Source organism: Lethenteron reissneri, chromosome 18 (assembly GCF_015708825.2).
Source record: "Lethenteron reissneri isolate LAM-NWPU_2019-01 chromosome 18, ASM1570882v1, whole genome shotgun sequence".
Classification (NCBI taxonomy): Eukaryota; Metazoa; Chordata; class Hyperoartia; order Petromyzontiformes; family Petromyzontidae; genus Lethenteron; species Lethenteron reissneri.
In genome coordinates this window covers 10,698,619-10,717,148 of record NC_083796.1, presented here as the reverse complement: position 1 = coordinate 10,717,148, position 18,530 = coordinate 10,698,619, and the positions used below count along the sequence as shown (strand labels likewise).

Sequence of the window (18,530 nt, the reverse complement as noted above, 5' to 3'; positions counted from 1 at the left end):
CCCCCTCTCCCCGTAGCCCCGCCTCTACCCACCCACGTAGCCCCGCCCCCTCCCCCACCGTAAACCCCGCCCACCTAATTAACATTCGCGACAACACGCGCGCGCCCTCCAATCGTAACGCGCGCTTTTCACGCGTGACGTCACACGCGCCTCGCGGGAGTGGGGGGGGGCGAGCCGGTTAAGACGATGGGCGGTGTTAGTGGTAGGAGGGAGGGGGGGTGGGGGCGGAAGTGGCGCGCGCGCGCGTGACGTGACGTCTCCTCGCGCACACCCCCCACCCCCACCCACCCATAGCCGCGCGCGCGCACTAACGACGTCGCGCGCGCTCGACGGCCGTCGCGACCAATGGGGGAGAAGCGGGTGGGCGCTCTTCGACCACCCCGCCCCGCCCCTCCCCCTGGGGCGAGGGAGGGGGGGAGGGGCGGGGTCTTCGCGCCGGTGACGTCACAAAGCGCAGTTGGCGGGGCGCGCGCGCGCGGCGTGTGCACCGCTTTTGTTCTGCTCGCCGCCTCCGCCGCGCGCGCGCGCGCTCCCGAACATCAAACTCTGGTTGTTGTTGTTATTATTATTGATTACAATTTACAGTGTTAAATTATTGTTTTTTTTTTAAATAGCGTCTTTATTATTATATTTTTTTTGGGGGGGTGGGTTACGTGTGATTATAATTATTAGCGTGTTTTTTTTTTTAAAGGAAGATTCGTCCGCAAGCCGCGGGGCTCTATGTTTACATCTCGTACCACGCAAATCTGGTATATTGATAATGACACAGTGCAGACCCTGCATTCATTGTTGTTGGTGGCAGTGCCGATAATGTTATTATTTTGAGTAAATGGACTCGCTTTGTAATTCTGATGTCTGCGCCTTGTGTCGACCCTCTTACTCTCTCTGTCCTCCTTCCAACCACGATCAAACTTTAACCCTTCGTTAATAAAACTCACATAATACAAAATACACGCGCATACGTAAACACGCGTAATGCACATTCACATACACGCACGATAAACACGAACACTTCACATACAATACACACATACACAAATAAACACACGTATAATACGCTGACAATACACGGTCAAACAATGCATGCACTCTGTATGCTCTATACACCGCTGACTCACTGACTGACATACACTAATCACATGCATATACAATGGCATACACACACTTTGACATATACACACTGACACACACTTTGACACACATACACACTAACACACATTTTGACACACATTGACACATACACACACTTTGACACACTAACACACACACACTTTGACACACACTGACACACTTTCACACACACTGACACACGCACTGACACATACTGACACACACTGACACACACACATACACACTGACACTAACACACACACTGACACACACACTGACACACACACTGACATACTGACACACACACTGATACACATTGACACACACTTTGACACACACACACACTAACACACACACACTGACACACACACACTAACACACACACTGACACACACACACTTTGACACACACATACACAATGACACTTACACACACTAACACACATACTAACACACAACCTGACACACATACACACACACACTGACACACGCTACAGATGTATCGGGACAGGCGCTCACACGCACCGCCTCCCCGAGCAGCCGTGGTCGCCAGGAATCGCCTCCTCCACCACCACCACCACCAGCAGCAGCCTCTCCACCATCCCCACCACCACCACAACGACCACCACCACCAGCCTCTCCACCACCACCAGCCTCACCACCACCACCAGCAGCCTCAGCACCACCACGACCACCACCCCTCGGCGTCATGCCGAGCTCGCTTTTCGCAGACATGGACCAGCGAGGCGGCGGCAGCAGCAGCAGCAGCGGCAGCAGCAGCGATGAGCTGGGCGTGGGTGGAGGAGGAGGAGGTGGAGTCGTCCATCGCCACCTCCACCCCGAGTCGTCGTTTGACGAGCGCCGGGCGTTGCAGATCGCCCTGGACCAGCTGACTCTGCTGGGGCTGGACGGGGTCCCGGGACCAACTCCTGGGCCGGTGGTGGTTCCATCATCATCATCAGCAGCAGCTGTAGCAGCAGCTGGTGACAGCAGCAGCAGCAGCAACGGTGGCGGTGGTGGTGAAGATGCAGAGATGGAAGATGATGAGGATGATGAGGGCCATCATCATCATCAGTCGTCTGTGAGCCACGCCGCTCTGCTGCTGTTTGGAGGAGGTGGTGGAGGTGGAGGTGGTGGAGGAGGAGGTGGAGGTGGTGGAGGTCTGGGAGGGGTCCTGGACGCCAACTCTGTCTCCTCTCCCTCGTGCTGCAGCAGCAGCAAGCGCGGCCACAACTCCACCGAGTGCGTCTCCGTGCCCAGCTCGGAGCACGTCGCTGAGATCGTGGGCAGGCAGGGTGAGAGGGGGTGGGGGGGGGCTTTGTTGTTGTGGTTGTTGTGGTGGTGGTGGTGGTGGTGGTTGTTGTTGTTGGTGGTGGTGGTGGTTGATGGTGCTGGTGGTTGTTGTTCTTGGTGGTTGTTGTGGGTGGTGGTTGATGGTGGTTGTTGTTGGTGGTTGTTGTTGTTGGTGGTTGTTGTGGGTGGTGGTTGGTGGTGGTGGTGGTGGTGGTTGTTGTTGGTGGTTGATGGTGGTGGTGGTTGTTGTTGGTGGTTGTTGTTGTGGGTGGTGGTTGATGGTGGTTGTTGTTGGTGGTTGTTGTTGTTGGTGGTTGTTGTGGGTGGTGGTTGATGGTGGTGGTGGTTGTTGTTGGTGGTTGATGGTGGTGGTGGTGGTTGTGGGTGGTGGTTGATGGTGGTGGTGGTGGTGGTTGTTGTTGGTGGTTGATGGTGGTGGTGGTTGTTGTTGGTGGTTGTGGGTGGTGGTTGTGGGTGGTGGTTGATGGTGGTGGTGGTGGTGGTTGTTGTTGGTTGTTGATGGTGGTGATGTCTGGGCTGCACGCACGCTTCTTACACTGTACTCATTGACACACTTACACAGAGCACACTGCACGTGTACACACTCCCACAGACCACACTGCACGTGTACACACTTACATAGACCACACTGCACGTGTACACACTTACATAGACCACACTGCACGTGTACACACTTACATAGACAACACTGCACGTGTACACACTTACATAGACCACACTGCACGTGTACACACTTACATAGAGCACACTGTACGTGTACACACTTACAGACCACACTGTACGTGTACACACTTACATAGACCACACTGCACGTGTACACACTTACAGACCACACTGCACGTGTACACACTTACATAGACCACACTGCACGTGGACACACTTACATAGAGCACACTGTACGTGTACACACTCACACAGACCACACTGCACGTGTACACACTTACACAGAGCACACTGCACGTGTTCACACTTACACAGACCACACTGCACGTGTACACACTTACACAGACCACACTGCACGTGTACACACTTACACAGAGCACACTGCACGTGTTCACACTTATATAGAGCACACTGCACGTGTACACACTCACACAGACCACACTGTACGTGTACACACTTACACAGACCACACTGCACGTGTACACACTTACATAGACCACACTGCACGTGTACACACTTATATAGAGCACACTGCACGTGTACACACTCACACAGACCACACTGCACGTGTACACACTTACATAGACCACACTGCACGTGTACACACTTACATAGACCACACTGCACGTGTAGACACTTACACACAGCACACTGCACGTGTACACACTTACATAGACCACACTGCACGTGTACACACTTACACAGACCACACTGCACGTGTACACACTTACATAGACCACACTGCACGTGTACACACTTACATAGACCACACTGCACGTGTACACACTTACACAGACCACACTGCACGTGTACACACTTACACATAGCACACTGCACGTGTACACACTTACACATAGCACACTGCACGTGTACACACTTACATAGACCACACTGCACGTGTAAACACTTACACAGACCACACTGTACGTGTACACACTTACACAGACCACACTGCACGTGTACACACTTACATAGACCACACTGCACGTGTACACACTTACACATAGCACACTGCACGTGTACACACTTACACAGAGCACACTGCACGTGTACACACTTACACAGACCACACTGCACGTGTACACACTTACATAGACCACACTGCACGTGTACACACTTACACAGACCACACTGCACGTGTACACACTTACACATAGCACACTGCACGTGTACACACTTACACAGACCACACTGCACGTGTACACACTTACACAGACCTCACTGCACGTGTACACACTTACATAGACAACACTGCACGTGTACACACTTACACAGACCACACTGCACGTGTACACACTTACACAGAGCGCACTGCACGTGTACACACTTACACAGAGCGCACTGCACGTGTACACACTTACATAGACTACACTACACGTGTACACACTTTCATGTACACTGTACAAAGACAAAGATGCCACGTGTAGCCTTGGCCAGACTGTTGGGGCAAGTGCTGTTAGCACGGTACACGTAGGGGTGGGTGGCCAGCACCACGCCCGGCCGCCTTTGTCTCCCCAGTGACAATGTTTACTACACACCGCACCCAGGTACTCGTTTTTTTAGGCTGAATCAACATAGGGGATGCCCAGGACCGGTTAAGATATTCGTCACACTGTACTCGCACATTTAACACACGTACACGTACATGCTACACACACACATCACACGTTATAGATAGATGTATACACATTACATTCACCGATTGATACATTACACACATTCACATAGACTACACACATTTACACACTTTATTACATTCGCATATATTGATGTACTGTACTGTATACATTTACACCCACACATACGTTCTTTGACATCTACAGGAGTGTACATGTACACACTTATACACATCCTAACGTACACAGTATACACACACTCGCTGATGCATACATTCAGTGCATCCATAGATGCATGTGCAGTACACGTGTAAACGTGCTTATACATACGCACAGGCGTACACATTGACACGGCTACATTCAGAGTAACAGGAATCATAATAATAAAATATACCCGCATGCGCGAATTCTAACGTATTGTAAACATACAGTAGTGCACTGTACACACACGTGCGTGTACAGTGCGCGCACTCCGCCCACTGTACGTGGGGCACAGGTAGAAACACCGCACGTGTCTTTCCGTCACGACGTTCACACGTGGCACAGTGTACTGGTCTTCAACCACGCCCGGCCGCCTTTGTCTCCCCAGTGGCGATGTTTACGCCCGGCACCAGCTACTCGTTTGAGGCCGAGACGACCTAGGGGATGGTCCTGTTAACCGGTTAAGACAATCGTCTGTGAATGTGTACACGTGCATTAATACACACACACACGTAGCTAGCCACGCATTCTTAAAGTCTTCAGACGTTCTTCATGTGCAGATGTCAACGTGCATACTTTCACCACGAGTAGACACGGAGAGACATTGATACATTCACTTACATCGACCATGCATATATTGCTAAGTTCATACACGCGTATCATTCATTCCGTCAGCCTTATACTGGACAGTTGCTGTTAGCGAGCATCTGTTAAGGGCAGCGTGGTCACAATACCAACAAGCACATGTGTACATACACCGAAACAATTCACGTGAACGGCGCGGTGGCTGACTATGATGTTGACATGCACATCATCACATAATGACACCGCCAGCGGCAATTTGTACCTGATCCTAAACCCGCACCTATGGCTCGATTCAGCCCAAAATAATGTAAACATCAGCTCCGGTGCTAGTACCACTACATCCAATTCTGTTCGCAGCCAGCCTTAATAGATGCTCGCTAACAGCGCTTTCGTCAACAGTAACAGCCCATACGGTAGAGGACTGTGTATACGGCTGTGGCTTGGATGAATGGCCAAGGGTTAGATGTGTCTCGCCTGGAGAGATGTTGCAGTGGTTGACTGTATTGTGTGTGTGGTGCGTGCAAATATATATATACCCAGTTAAAGTGTGTGTGCACAAATCATGCATGTGCAGCAATATGACTTGTCTTGTGGTCATGAACACATTGGTCATGAACACAATAGTTCGGTGGAGACGTTCCAAGTTAGTGTTTCATGTTTAGCAATGTGCTGTGTATTGTTACCCACATATGTGAGAAACGTGCTGTACATGACATACGACACATTATGTATGCTGTGTATATAAATGTCTGTGTAAAACTACATTACACGCCTATATTGTTCTCTGTTTACGTATACTGTGCATTAGTTCATGTGTATTGTGGCCTTTGGTGTTGTGCAGTGCATCGGGGTTATATTGTATGCATGCTGCACTGCTTTGCGTGGATATGAGTGCATGGAAATTAATGATTATCAGCTATTGATTATCCACTGCTGGATGATCGTCGCCCCACCTTGTTGGCATCCTTTATGCTCCCTTGATGCCCCAACATGCTTTCGTTGGCTTCTCTGTGCTGTGAAGGGCCATTGAATCGTCACCTATTATGGTTTTTTTAAAGGCAGTATTATTGAAGAATGTGTTGAGTTTTATCATTCAATAGATATAGGATAAATAATAAGAGTTGGAGATGACACTTTATACCATGGGGCCTGATGAAAGTTACATTTGTCTGCTACCCAACTGCTACTGTTAGATACCGATGTACCAATTGAAAAACTGCTCATCAGAAAAAAATGTAATTCTCATCACACTCCATAGTGTAAAGTTCAATCTCCCTTTCTTATTATCCACTGTATCTCTCCGGTCTCTGTGTGATATGAAGAAGGTCCATTGCCCAAAACATTGTTAAAACATTTTTACTTAAAGCCACTGTTATTGACGAATGCGTTACGTCGTCATGAAGACAGTCATACTCCGTGGGTTTAAATGCTCAAGTGATGACCTGGTAGGAGATCTACTTGGGCCAAATTTGCTGCAGGGCAGTACTTGCCATATGGAGGACGATGAGTAATGCTCGTGGTGTCACCTTCCCGCAGAATGTTTTTTTCCATCTCCAAAGAAACGCCTTCTTGTGTCGCCCGCCGTGATGCTCCGAAACGCGAGCCCTTTGTGTTGTGGTTGGAACCCGCGTGTCTCTTTGTGCATGTTACGCGTGGGGAGGGGAGTGGGTGGAGGAGCGAGTTCATCCTTGCTGGGCCAGGGACCCTCCTCCCTTGGGGCGGCGACTGGCTGCGCTTCCCGCCTCCCCAGCTCCTGCTAGCCCCTTGTGTTCGACCCATTGGAGTGCACGTTTTATTTACCCCTCTAGCCACTTATCCACGCGTGCCCATTTGCGCGTGTTGGCTTCGGCGATGGGCCCACCGTCGGATTTGCAATTCTGCCAGTTAACTCGTGTGTCATTTTCCCCGACCATTTGTCCGTCACTAATTAAGACTGAACCGTGTCCGTGCAGGTTGCAAGATTAAGGCGCTTCGGGCGAAGACCAACACGTACATCAAGACCCCCGTGCGAGGCGAGGAGCCGGTGTTCGTGATCACGGGGCGTCAGGAGGACGTGGCCATGGCCAAACGAGAAATTCTCTCGGCCGCCGAACATTTCTCGGTCATCCGTGCCTCGCGCAACAAGCCCGGGGCTCTGGGATTGCCCAGCGGGGGGCCCGTGCCGGGCCCCCCGCCCCCCGTGCCAGGCCAGACCACCATCCAGGTGCGCGTGCCTTACCGCGTCGTGGGCCTGGTGGTGGGGCCCAAGGGCGCCACGATCAAGCGCATCCAGCAGGGTACGCACACGTACATCGTGACGCCGAGCCGAGACAAGGAGCCCGTGTTCGAGGTGACGGGCATGCCCGAGAACGTGGACCGCGCGCGCGAGGAGATCGAGGCGCACATCGCCCTACGCACGGGCGGTCTCATCGAGTTCAACGACGAAAACGACTTCCACGTGAACGGCACCGACGTCGGCTTCGACAACGGCGGCAACGGCGGCGGCTACCAACCCGGCAGCCTGTGGATCCGCCCGCCGCGCAAGCCGTTCTCCACCAACCGCAACGACAGCTCCAGCTCGCTGGGCAGCGGCGGCGGCTCCACCAGCGACTCGCACCTCGGCGGAGGGAGCGGAGGGAGCGGCGGCAGTGGCGGCAGCGGCGGCAGCGGCGGCGGCGGAAGCAGCAGCAGCAACGGTGGCCGCTACAGTGCCGACTTCAGCCCGACGAGCCCGTTCGGCAGCAGCGGGGCCTTTGGATTCGGAGACTCGCTCACATCGCTCAGTTCCGAAGAGCTGCTCATCGAGTCGTCGTCTGGCACGTTGGAGGCAGGCCCCACGGCCCTCCTCTGGGCCCACTTTGAGCGCACCAACCCGCTCGCGGTGCTGGGCAGCCTTCCCGGCCATTTGCACGGGCAAGGCGGCGGCGGCGGGGCCGCAGGGCTCAGGGGCCGGCACTCGGTCGCGGCCATCATCACCAACGGAAGCCGCCTGTCTCCCACCTTCGGCACGGATAACGGCCCGCTGCTGGACCACCCGCTGGCGCGGCGCGCGCGCAGCGACCCGCTCACGCAGGGCCTGCCTAAGTACGGGCTGAGCCCGCCCGAGCTGGCCGACAGCTGCGGCAGCGGCAACGAGAGCGACGGCAGCCTGGGCTCCGGCTTTGGCGGCACTGCCTCGGGCTCCCCGGGCGAGATGGCCGACGTGGGCGAGGGCCGGGTGGCCCGCGACTGCGCGGTGTGCCGGGAGAGCGCGGTGACGGCCGCCCTCGTGCCCTGCGGCCACAATCTGTTCTGCATGGAGTGTGCGAGCGGTATCTGTGAGAAGGGGGAGGAGCCCAGGTGCCCTGTGTGCCTCACCACCGTTACTCAGGCCATCCGCATATTCTCGTAATCGTAAGCCACTGATGTATAGCAGCACACAGCCACTGTGTCCCTTCAAGTACTCCTATGTACATCAAAGATAATGCTATGAAAATACAGGTCAGGTATAACCATACTGTATACTCTTTATATTATATATTCACACAGATAAATATATTTTTGTTTTTGACTTGAAGAATGGCAGTATATTTCTTATAATAAATGTTTACTATTTAGTACATTAATTTAATTTATGAGTTTTAAATTGGATTTACTTTTTTTTATTTAGGGTGGCCTTTTGGCTTCTATGGCATGACACTGTTAACTCATTTTATTAACAAGCTCTACTGAATATCGACACAATTGCTGTTTATGCATCGCGGTTGACAGTATTGTATTAAATATTACATAAGAACATAATATACTCATCTATAGCATTTCACTTAGCATGTTTATAATGGTACACTGTATGTGATAAATTCCTCTATATTAATAGAACAAAGAATAACCAATGTGTAAGTATGCTTTTCTATGCTATTTCTATAACATAAAGTAGTGAATGAAAATCCATTGCACCAATATACTTTTCTTATTTGCTATTTTAGTATGTTTACCACAAGTTTATGTATATGTAGGTAAAGTTAATGAGTCTATACTTTATTAAACAGAAGTGAAAATATATTTTTATTTTCTGATACAGGCCTTTAACGGTATGTGGCCAAATACTAATATTATATTTGCAGATATGAGAATTAATGAGAATTGTATTGTTTTATTTTTCTGCCGTATTGATGTTCCGCCTAATATCTGGTGGAAGTTCGTTGTTTATTTCTAGAATTTTATTGCACTCAAAAAAAGTTGAAACAAAGTTTAAGCACATGGCGTAATGGTCCTTGTATGAATAGCCGTATTGAACTGTGGAAGATGTTTATGCCGACATGGAAAGTTAGTTTGATGGATAATAAATAAACTTGACCATTAACATATATGTTTATTGCTATTTCTGCTGTCTCAGACCATCAGTAGAACATGCCTAATTTTATTTTGATCTCAATGGCAAGGTAAATGGAATTGACAAAGGAATACATTACTGTATGCCAATTTTTTTGTGACAATCTTGGAATGACTTAAGCTAAATGGATATTGAGACAATTTCATTTGTATGTGTGTTAAGAAGCTAATGGTCTACATCTGGTGATTAAAGAAGCTAAATAAGACTAATATTTAAAAAGACATGTATGTATTAGACCGTTAGTCAAGTTTAGGCAGTGACATTCTGCTAGGAATGGTAAATTTTTTCTAAATGTATTTTATATGTGTGTGTATGTATGTATTTTAATGTATTTTTTAAATAAAATATCATTTAAGTTATGCAAGCTCTGATGCAGACTTGTGAGCTTGGAGGAGTGTCTACGATATGTGTACATATCCATTATCAAAGCCATTAAGTCTTTGGGAAACTGCTTGTTAAATACTAACAATTGGCTTGCTGGAAAACTTTTTCAATATGCATCAAGTTTGAAATTATCATTGTTGCACTTTTGAAATGATCATTGTTGCAAAAACACGTCTGATAAGTGCTCTTCATGTAATTTTACTAGTATAAAGGTAATAGGCAGATTTTAAAACATTGAATAAGATATATCTTTTTTTTTACCCTATGCAAGCTTTGAAGAGCAATTCAACTGAAATGGAGTACTTGTGATTGAACTATCTTGACAAGAAAAAAAAATGGCATTTTGTGCAAATGAAAGCACTTTGCCGTAAGCACAATAGCGACAACATTTATGATGTTTCTCAAATATGTTCACTCTAAAAACCGTCGCAGCAAAGGGTTTCCGAGATGTGTAGGTGGAATTTTCAAAGAAAAGGCACCCCGCAGTTCTCACAAAAACTCGTCACTGCTTCATGCAGGAACAAACTCACACAACACAGTGGCATGGGTGGGAACAAATACACAAGGGCTGAAACCAAGTGGATTCATGCACTGCCTGAAATAATTTCCGAGATCTACTTTCTCTTCCTTTTTAGAGGAAATGTATTATATATGGTGGCTTGGCTTGTATCAAGTGCATGCAAAGTAGTTTACACGTAATGGGAGCTGAACCACAATAATTCACCCCAGTGGTTTTATTGACCTTTACTTTTAAAGCGAAACGGCTCTACTTTTTTTTAACCATGCCTCTAGGAATTTCAGTTAGCTGGATTACGTTTAGGATATTTTTTTGTTACACATACAGAGATTAAATGAAAATGGATTTGTACAAGAAAAAATCCTGCTAAAATAACAGGAAATGGATGAAAAGTTAATCATGTAATTTATCCAGGAAGACATTTAGTCGTCGACTCTTGGGATGTTGCTGCATTTGTATATTAATTATACACTGGTCAACACACTTTTTCTGGCATAATGTATTCCAACGGTTTTAAGGTAATTTTGTGGTGCCGATTCCAAATCTGGCATCAGTTTTTGTCTATCACATCAGGTTTTTTAGATCAAATATTGCATTTTCAATAAAAACTGCAGAAGAAAATATTAGATAAATGTGGATATCTACATAAAATGATATTATAAACACTATCCTCAAAATACAGCACCATATTTGAACACTAAAGCAGTCACTGACTCGCAACAACTTGCAATCATAAGCGACAGAGTTTATTTTGGGTAAAATCAATGAAAATGGGGTATGCCGATAGCATAAAATGAGATGTGATAGAGCAAATCTGAGATCAGATTTGGAATCAGCACCCTGAAATTAGTCTAAAACAGCTGCAAAAGTCCAGGCCAGAAAAAAATGTTTTTTTTTGTTGACCAGTGTAATCTGTTGGGGTACAAAGAGGGGGCAGGGGCGGGCTACCAGTCTTGCAGACAATACGATTTTGTCTGCAAGAAATAAGCAAACACTCGTGCTTCAGGGGTGCTTCTCCAGTATTCCATCTGCAAAATAAAAAAAACACGTGAGCCCTGCACAAGAAAGGAAGCATGGGAGTTTACTATAAACAAAAAATGACAGCATCACCCAGCAAAAGGTGACATCAGCCCAGAATTTCTCAGCTTACCTTTGCTTTTTTGTCATCACTGCAATTGTGACCTCGACTAGGGTCATACGAGTACTTAGAGATTTACATTTAAATGAGCATGTTTCAGCAGTGTCGGCAAAATATTGCTCAAATTAATGTAATGGTAGTTGTTTAGATGCATTTGATCTTTTTGTTGGCTGTTTTAATTTGTAAATAACGAACTTGTTTTAAATGTGAAATTGATGTTTTCACACCACTTTTGTAGCCGTACAGTGAAAGTTTTAAAACTAGGCAACCGTTTTCATCCACAATGTCACAGCAAGGAATGAGAATATATATTGAGGAATGCACGTTTTCATTTCCACATTCGGGTTATACACCACAGCACAGTGGCAGGACAACTTACAAGGAATATTGCACATCAACTGACACATGATCGCGCAGAATAATTGGCTACTTGCTAGTTTTTCATTTATTTCATGGGGAGCACTGGCGACATTACACCCTGATCTTAGAATACATTTTGTTTACTGTTGCTGGTGAGATCTGTAACAATGGCACAAGTTCTCAAAATTTCATACCAGACCTATGAAAACGAATTATGCAATTTGCTAAATATATCTCTGGACAAGCAAACAAAATCCATGCTGTGACCTCTAAAAGTCCCATCAGCTACTGATGTTCTAATAAGTGGTAATCTTTTTGAACAGCATGCCCATTAAGACGATTTCCAATGATGTCACTGGCAGGTTGTCATTGTTGCTGGGTTTTGCCATGGCTTAGTTGGGTTCTTCTTTTTATTAAGTGAAAGGATGTCCTGCTCAAATGTGCATTGGGACAGTTCCTGCGTCTTGTTTACAGCCCTGAGCCAGTGATGGAAATTCCATATTCTCATTGCGGGAGCGAGTGAACACATAGGGAAACCGCTGTTGACTTCTTCTTGGTTCTTTCGGTAAAGTCACGTAGAAGGGAAATAATAAAATACAATTCTCACGACGTTTCGGCCACAACGAAAGCAGCCGTCCTTAGGTGAAGAACAGGTCTGTTGGAAAGACAGCGTCTGAATGAACAGACAGACCTGTTCTTCACCTGAGGACGGCTGCTTGCGTTGTGGCCGAAACGTCGTGAGAATTGTATTTTATTATGTTTTATTTTTATTATTTTATTATTTCTTTTCTACGTGACTTTACCGAAAGAACCAAGAAGATGAATCCCTGCAGTCACGAAAGCTTTAAACCGCTGTTGACTTCCCCACGAGGCTGTGTGCTCCCTTTATCAACCCTGGATTCTGGAGTAAGTCAACCCCCAACCAGGATTTGAACTGGCAACTTTCGGATTGCAAACTGCTTGCTCTACTGCTGTGCCAGCTTAATAAGTTAAATTAATTGTTAAATTTGCCAAAGACCATTTAAACATGGTATGGAATATACAGTGGGCAGGGCATTAAGAACACCACTGGATTTACCCTTGGCCATTGTAAATCGTTTAGGGAAGTCATCTTAGGGAAAAAATATTCAAGTTGGCCAGTGCACACAAAGATGTGGCATGACCATAACCACACTCAGCAGCGTTGTTTTTCTGATATCGATATTTACATTGTGCACCAGATAGTCAAGGCTGAGATCATCTTGAGTATGGCAAAGCCAGGATCAAATTCCACTCATCCACTTTGGTGTATCAAGCCCAAGTTAGTGGGATTATAGCAGTAAGCGTGCACCACAGTATGCATACGCACATGGCATTACACAAACCAACTGCGTCCATTCAAATGTCCTTAAGCGTGACCTGAAACTGAGAATGTGTTGACCAGACTATTCGAAAGAAAGTTTTAAAAACATCCGGATAAGGAAGTAGCAGTAACTTAACACTGGAAAAATAAGTAGATTTATTCTGGACTTAAAAACGTCCATATATCCTCCCAGTGGAAGGATAAGACTAAGTTTGTGTGAAATAAAATCTGGGTTTTTTAACCAAAAAATCCATTTCAGAGGGTTGTTCGTGGGAGGAAAAGATTGAGAGCAGATTGCGATGAGTGGTGGGTTTATCTGTAAACCCTGGAAAGAGTGTGGCTTTGGTTGGGTAGGTAGAGGGTTAGGGCTGACGACTGCTGATAAGGGCTTGGTATTACCAGCAAATTGCCCAGAAACCATACTCACACTGGGAAAATAAGACTTCATGAAGAAGAAAATCGTGTATTGTGGAGCTGTTTTGATTCATACATTTTGCGGTGGGCTCTGAAACAGCATTGCTTGACATTGCAATTTAGTTTTCATGAAAGCAACCTTTTAGTTGGCTTTGGATGCGCCACTGAATGAAGACGACTTGATTATGATACTGGTACACAATCACAATGCGCTGTTAAGTATAGCAAGTGGCCAAGGAAGTGGGGTTTAAGTGCTCTATTTAGGACATGACGCACTTTGTGACATTTATACCTGATAGAAAGGGGAGTGGCAGTTGGGGGAGGGGGGGTTGTTTGAGCTGGTAAACCAATTTGTAATGCGCTACCGTTTTTATGTGCTCTAACAGCATTAGAAGGTGGCGTTTTTCGATTCTACTCGAGCACAAAGGACATGTGCTCGATGCCTGCAATGGAGGCGGGGTGAGTGGGTTTGTGAGAGGAGGGGTGAGGGGAGGGGCATATTCCTCTGGGAAATTCTAAATAATGACATTCTAAGAGTTTTGTTTTTGCACGGATTTTTTTTTTACCCTGACAGCTGGTCGAAAAAACGGACAGTTGGCAACCCTAATTAAATGGATGAACATAGTTTGCATGATTTTATTTTCAATCTTATTCTTACAATTCATTGCTCTTATGTGTTGAAGTTGGCTGGAACGGCAGGGGGAAAATATATATTTAAACTTACAACTTATGTCATCTGATCAAGTTGCATTTTATCAACCACAAATGCGTTGATGTCTGATTGCTGAAGCAAAATGTTCACGTTAAAATACGACACGAGGTAATGAAGAACATTCCTGCGGAGGGAGCTGGTAGGAACGTTGGGTTGCTCGGTCAATGGCCAGGGTCAACGGCGGCGTGGTGTATTCCGCAAATATGCCCGACTGTGAGGGCGGGCACAAGCCGGCGTGAGTAGGTTAAACGTTGAGTTTTATAAGGGCACCACAGGGTGACCAGCCCCTCCCCACCCAGCCCCACCCTTTCCACCCCCCACCCAGCCCCACCCTCCCCACCCAGCCCCTCCCCACCCAGCCCTTCGCTCCCCACCCAGCCCCTCCCTGCACGACGGACACAATAATCCCCTGTGGGCTGGTGTAACCAGGAGGTTCCTACCAGTAATACTGCTCTGTACCTCTCAGTGCCGGGAGAGCAAGCAATATTCGCATTCACACTTGTGATGCACCACCCTTGACTAAAGGTGCAACGCGTAATGAGGCATCGATTCAATGACTACAGGTGATTCTAACACGATATACACACACACGTGGGAATCGATTATTTCCAACTTATACAAATCGTACGCTGTTACCGTTCAGGCAAATGAAGCGTACTATGCTCTAGAAGCGAGACCGTATACACAAGAAATACCACAATACAAATGAGGCAGTTAAATGAGAAAGAAAAACAATATTATTCAGTCGAATAGTGACCCTGACTTGTGACAATTCATCAAATAGCAGGGCAGAGTCGGGGTTGGGGAGGGGAGTGAATGGTCACATACATAGGGAATATTACTGGTAGGAACCACCTGGTTCCACCAGCCCACAGGGGATTATTGTGTCCGTCCGTTGTGCATCCAAAAATGGGAGGGGTGGGGCTGGGTGGGGAGGGGCTGGGTGGGGAGGGTAGGGGTGGGGCTGGGTGGGGAGAGGCTGGTCACCCCGTGGTGCCCTTATAGAACTCAACGTTTAACCTACTCACGCCGGCTTGTGCCCGCCCTCACAGTCGGCCATATTTGCGGAATACACCACGCCGCCGTTGACCCTGGCCATTGACCGAGCAACCCAACGTTCCTACCAGCTCCCTCCGCAGGAATGTGTTCCGTGATCTGTAATGTCTGCGTTCGTTCAGGCGCGCACATAGGGGGGTGACTGACCACCCTGGCCACTTGGCACTGCCTCACTCCCTGGTGGCCAACTTGAGCATCCCCTCGTCCTACAGAGCAACGAATGAGCCGGGTTCATAACAATTGCCAAGCTCCAGGGCCATTCTGTTGCGTCTCCTGAACAGTTATTCACACGCATCGGCGATGTCTTCTTACAAGGTTTCAAACACGTTCATTCAAGGTTTCACCACATTAAAGTTTTAATCTGCAGACGACAGCAGTTGCATTCCTGTTATACGATTACGCAGTATATTGTTCCAACGACATTAATTGGAGTCATATGATAAGAAGATTATGGTTGTTATTGCACACACACATTTACCATTATTCTGCAGTGCACTAGAAGGCTCACACTGGCATATCTGCCAATGCGGATGGATGCTGTGATTATGGTTATATCGGTGTTGACCTTTATGAAGTAAAACAAATAGATTTCTGCATGTTTATATTATTGTGTTTTAAGACATTTCAAACCCTTTGTCAACCCACTGCTGAATGAGAGCTTGCTCATTCCAATGTTGGTCATTGGGATTTGTTTGACCGTACTTCACCCGAGTTCAAGTCCCGCTCGCTCCCAACACCAGTGACGGTTACCTGAACCGGTCCTAGGACACCCCTAGGTCGACTCAGCCTCAAATGGGTACCTGGGTACATCGCCACTGGGGAGACAAAGGCGTTCGAGCGTTGTACTGGCCACCCACCCCCTCGTGTGCCTTGCTGGCCTTCATAAGTGCTCGCTAACAGCACTTAGTCCCAAAGGCCTGTTAAGGCTATACGGGGGATCTTTGTCTTGTTTGCATTGGTTAGTGTGACCTAGTAAAGGGATGAGAGATCCCAGGACCGGTTCAGATATGACTATAGGCCAATGATACTAGCTGTGGCAGAGCATCAAACTCAGGTAGCCCAGTTATTCGGGCAGTGCACAAACCACTGCAAATACCCCTTCCACTCCCATACGCAGTAATGCGAGCACTCAACTGACGACCAGAAGAATGCAAGTTTCAAATCCCAGGTGGGAAGTCGACTGTGGCTCATCATCTCCCCGTGGGCGATATGTAATCACCTCGTGGAAAATCAACAGTTGTTGTCCTTTGCAAGAGACGGGACCCCACCAGAGAAATGTGGAATTTCCTAAACGGGCCACGCTTTGTTTCAGTACCCTCCGTGAAGGAGAAACGCAACGTGGCCATAACGTGATTACAATTGTGGCACATTAGGAATAGACCACTCTTTTAATTATTTCCTCGTGCGGCAAGGGAGTAAAGTGTGGTTTTGTGAAAGTCCTTATGTGCTGTGCAGTACATCAATGCACGTGTACACACCAGCAGGCGATAACTGAGTTGGGCCTATGGGTGGCTGGCAGGGTTATTGATTAACCGGATTTGTACACCAGTCACGTGGTTAATGGCGACTCAGTTGAAGATTGCTGTGTGTGACACACGTGCTGTGCATTTTACAGATTGACCACAATAAATGTGTTTGCCCTCGATTTGGAGCACCTGCCCACGTCCTTCATTTCGAGTGTGAAACATATTTTGGCGAACCAGGCAGGAGAGTTTCCCAGAGTTCACTGACGGGGATCAACTCTTCCAACGAGACGGACCAAGCAATTGTACAGGTAGCATATGTAAAGACAGTCGTGCAAGGATCTCAATGGTCTTCACATCATGACACTGGAACAGCTGCAGGACAAGGCCAGTACTGCTTTGCATCAACTGAAGAGAGCCCAACTCATGGAAACATGAAAATATTTGAAGTGTTTCCATGATGATGAGACTGGTGAAGATAAAAGCAGACGGGCTTTGATTCGTATGGCAGAAAGAGTACTCGATGAAGTTGAAGACCTAGAAGAAGATGATGAGGCCTGTGCATATGTTCAAAACCTGCTGTCTTTCATTCAAACAATACAGCAGAAAGACAAAGACAGCAAGGGATGAGGTCAAACACTGCCACCATCAAAACCATTTGAAGATATGGATGGTGAAATACAAAAGTCACAAGAAGAATCCAGAAAAACCCTTGAGGAAAAGATAACCTCAAGCTCAAAGAAGAATTTGGCTCCTAAAATGACTAGGATGAATGTACTTCAAGCTGATTTGAAGGGTAGTAGGGAAGGCTGTCAGCAGGACTCACAGGGACCATTTCAGGTGATGACATCACCAATACCACCATCCAACAACGGAAATGCCAGGACCAAAACAGAGAAGGGCAGTAAGACATCAGCAACTGAAAGGCCATCTCCAGATGGGATTGAAAAGATGGTTAGCGAGATAAGGGCTGAATTCGCAGACATCAGGAGGTTAGTGGCAGGGTGATGTCACCCCAGACACCAAGCGAGGACACTGGAAACAACCAGCCCAAGACAGAGCAATGCGACCAAGAGGCTGTAGCAGGTGGTACATGTAACCATTGCTTCAAATGTGGCCAGCCGGGACACCTGGCCCGTGGATATCGAGCTTCTTGACAGCAGCAGGGAAACTAGCGAGGGTTGCTGCAGGGGGACGAGCAGTAACCTACACGCCAGGGTCCCGAGGGTGTCAGGACTGTTTATGTGAAGAGAATGATGTTGTAAGACTGCAGAAGTGCCAGGGTTGTCACGCAGTACAGTACTG

At 47.4% G+C, this 18,530-nt stretch overlaps 1 protein-coding gene across 3 annotated transcripts; it reads left to right on the top strand.

The window, feature by feature from the left end:
- Window positions 1-506: 506 nt before the first annotated feature.
- On the top strand, window positions 507-10,199 carry LOC133343856 (RNA-binding protein MEX3B-like). Of its 3 annotated transcripts, none has more exons than XM_061553779.1 (3): window positions 507-549; window positions 1,607-2,404; window positions 7,441-10,199. In XM_061553779.1, exons 2-3 carry the CDS (start codon window positions 1,819-1,821, stop codon window positions 8,856-8,858), a joined length of 2,004 nt encoding a protein of 667 aa, XP_061409763.1. In that variant the 5' UTR covers window positions 507-549; window positions 1,607-1,818; the 3' UTR covers window positions 8,859-10,199. The 3 variants fall into 3 exon arrangements, with proteins under 3 accessions (XP_061409763.1, XP_061409762.1, XP_061409761.1); XM_061553778.1 differs by lacking the exon at window positions 507-549 and adding an exon at window positions 615-749; XM_061553777.1 differs by lacking the exon at window positions 507-549 and having other exon boundaries at window positions 788-2,404.
- The last annotated feature ends 8,331 nt before the right edge of the window (window positions 10,200-18,530 follow it).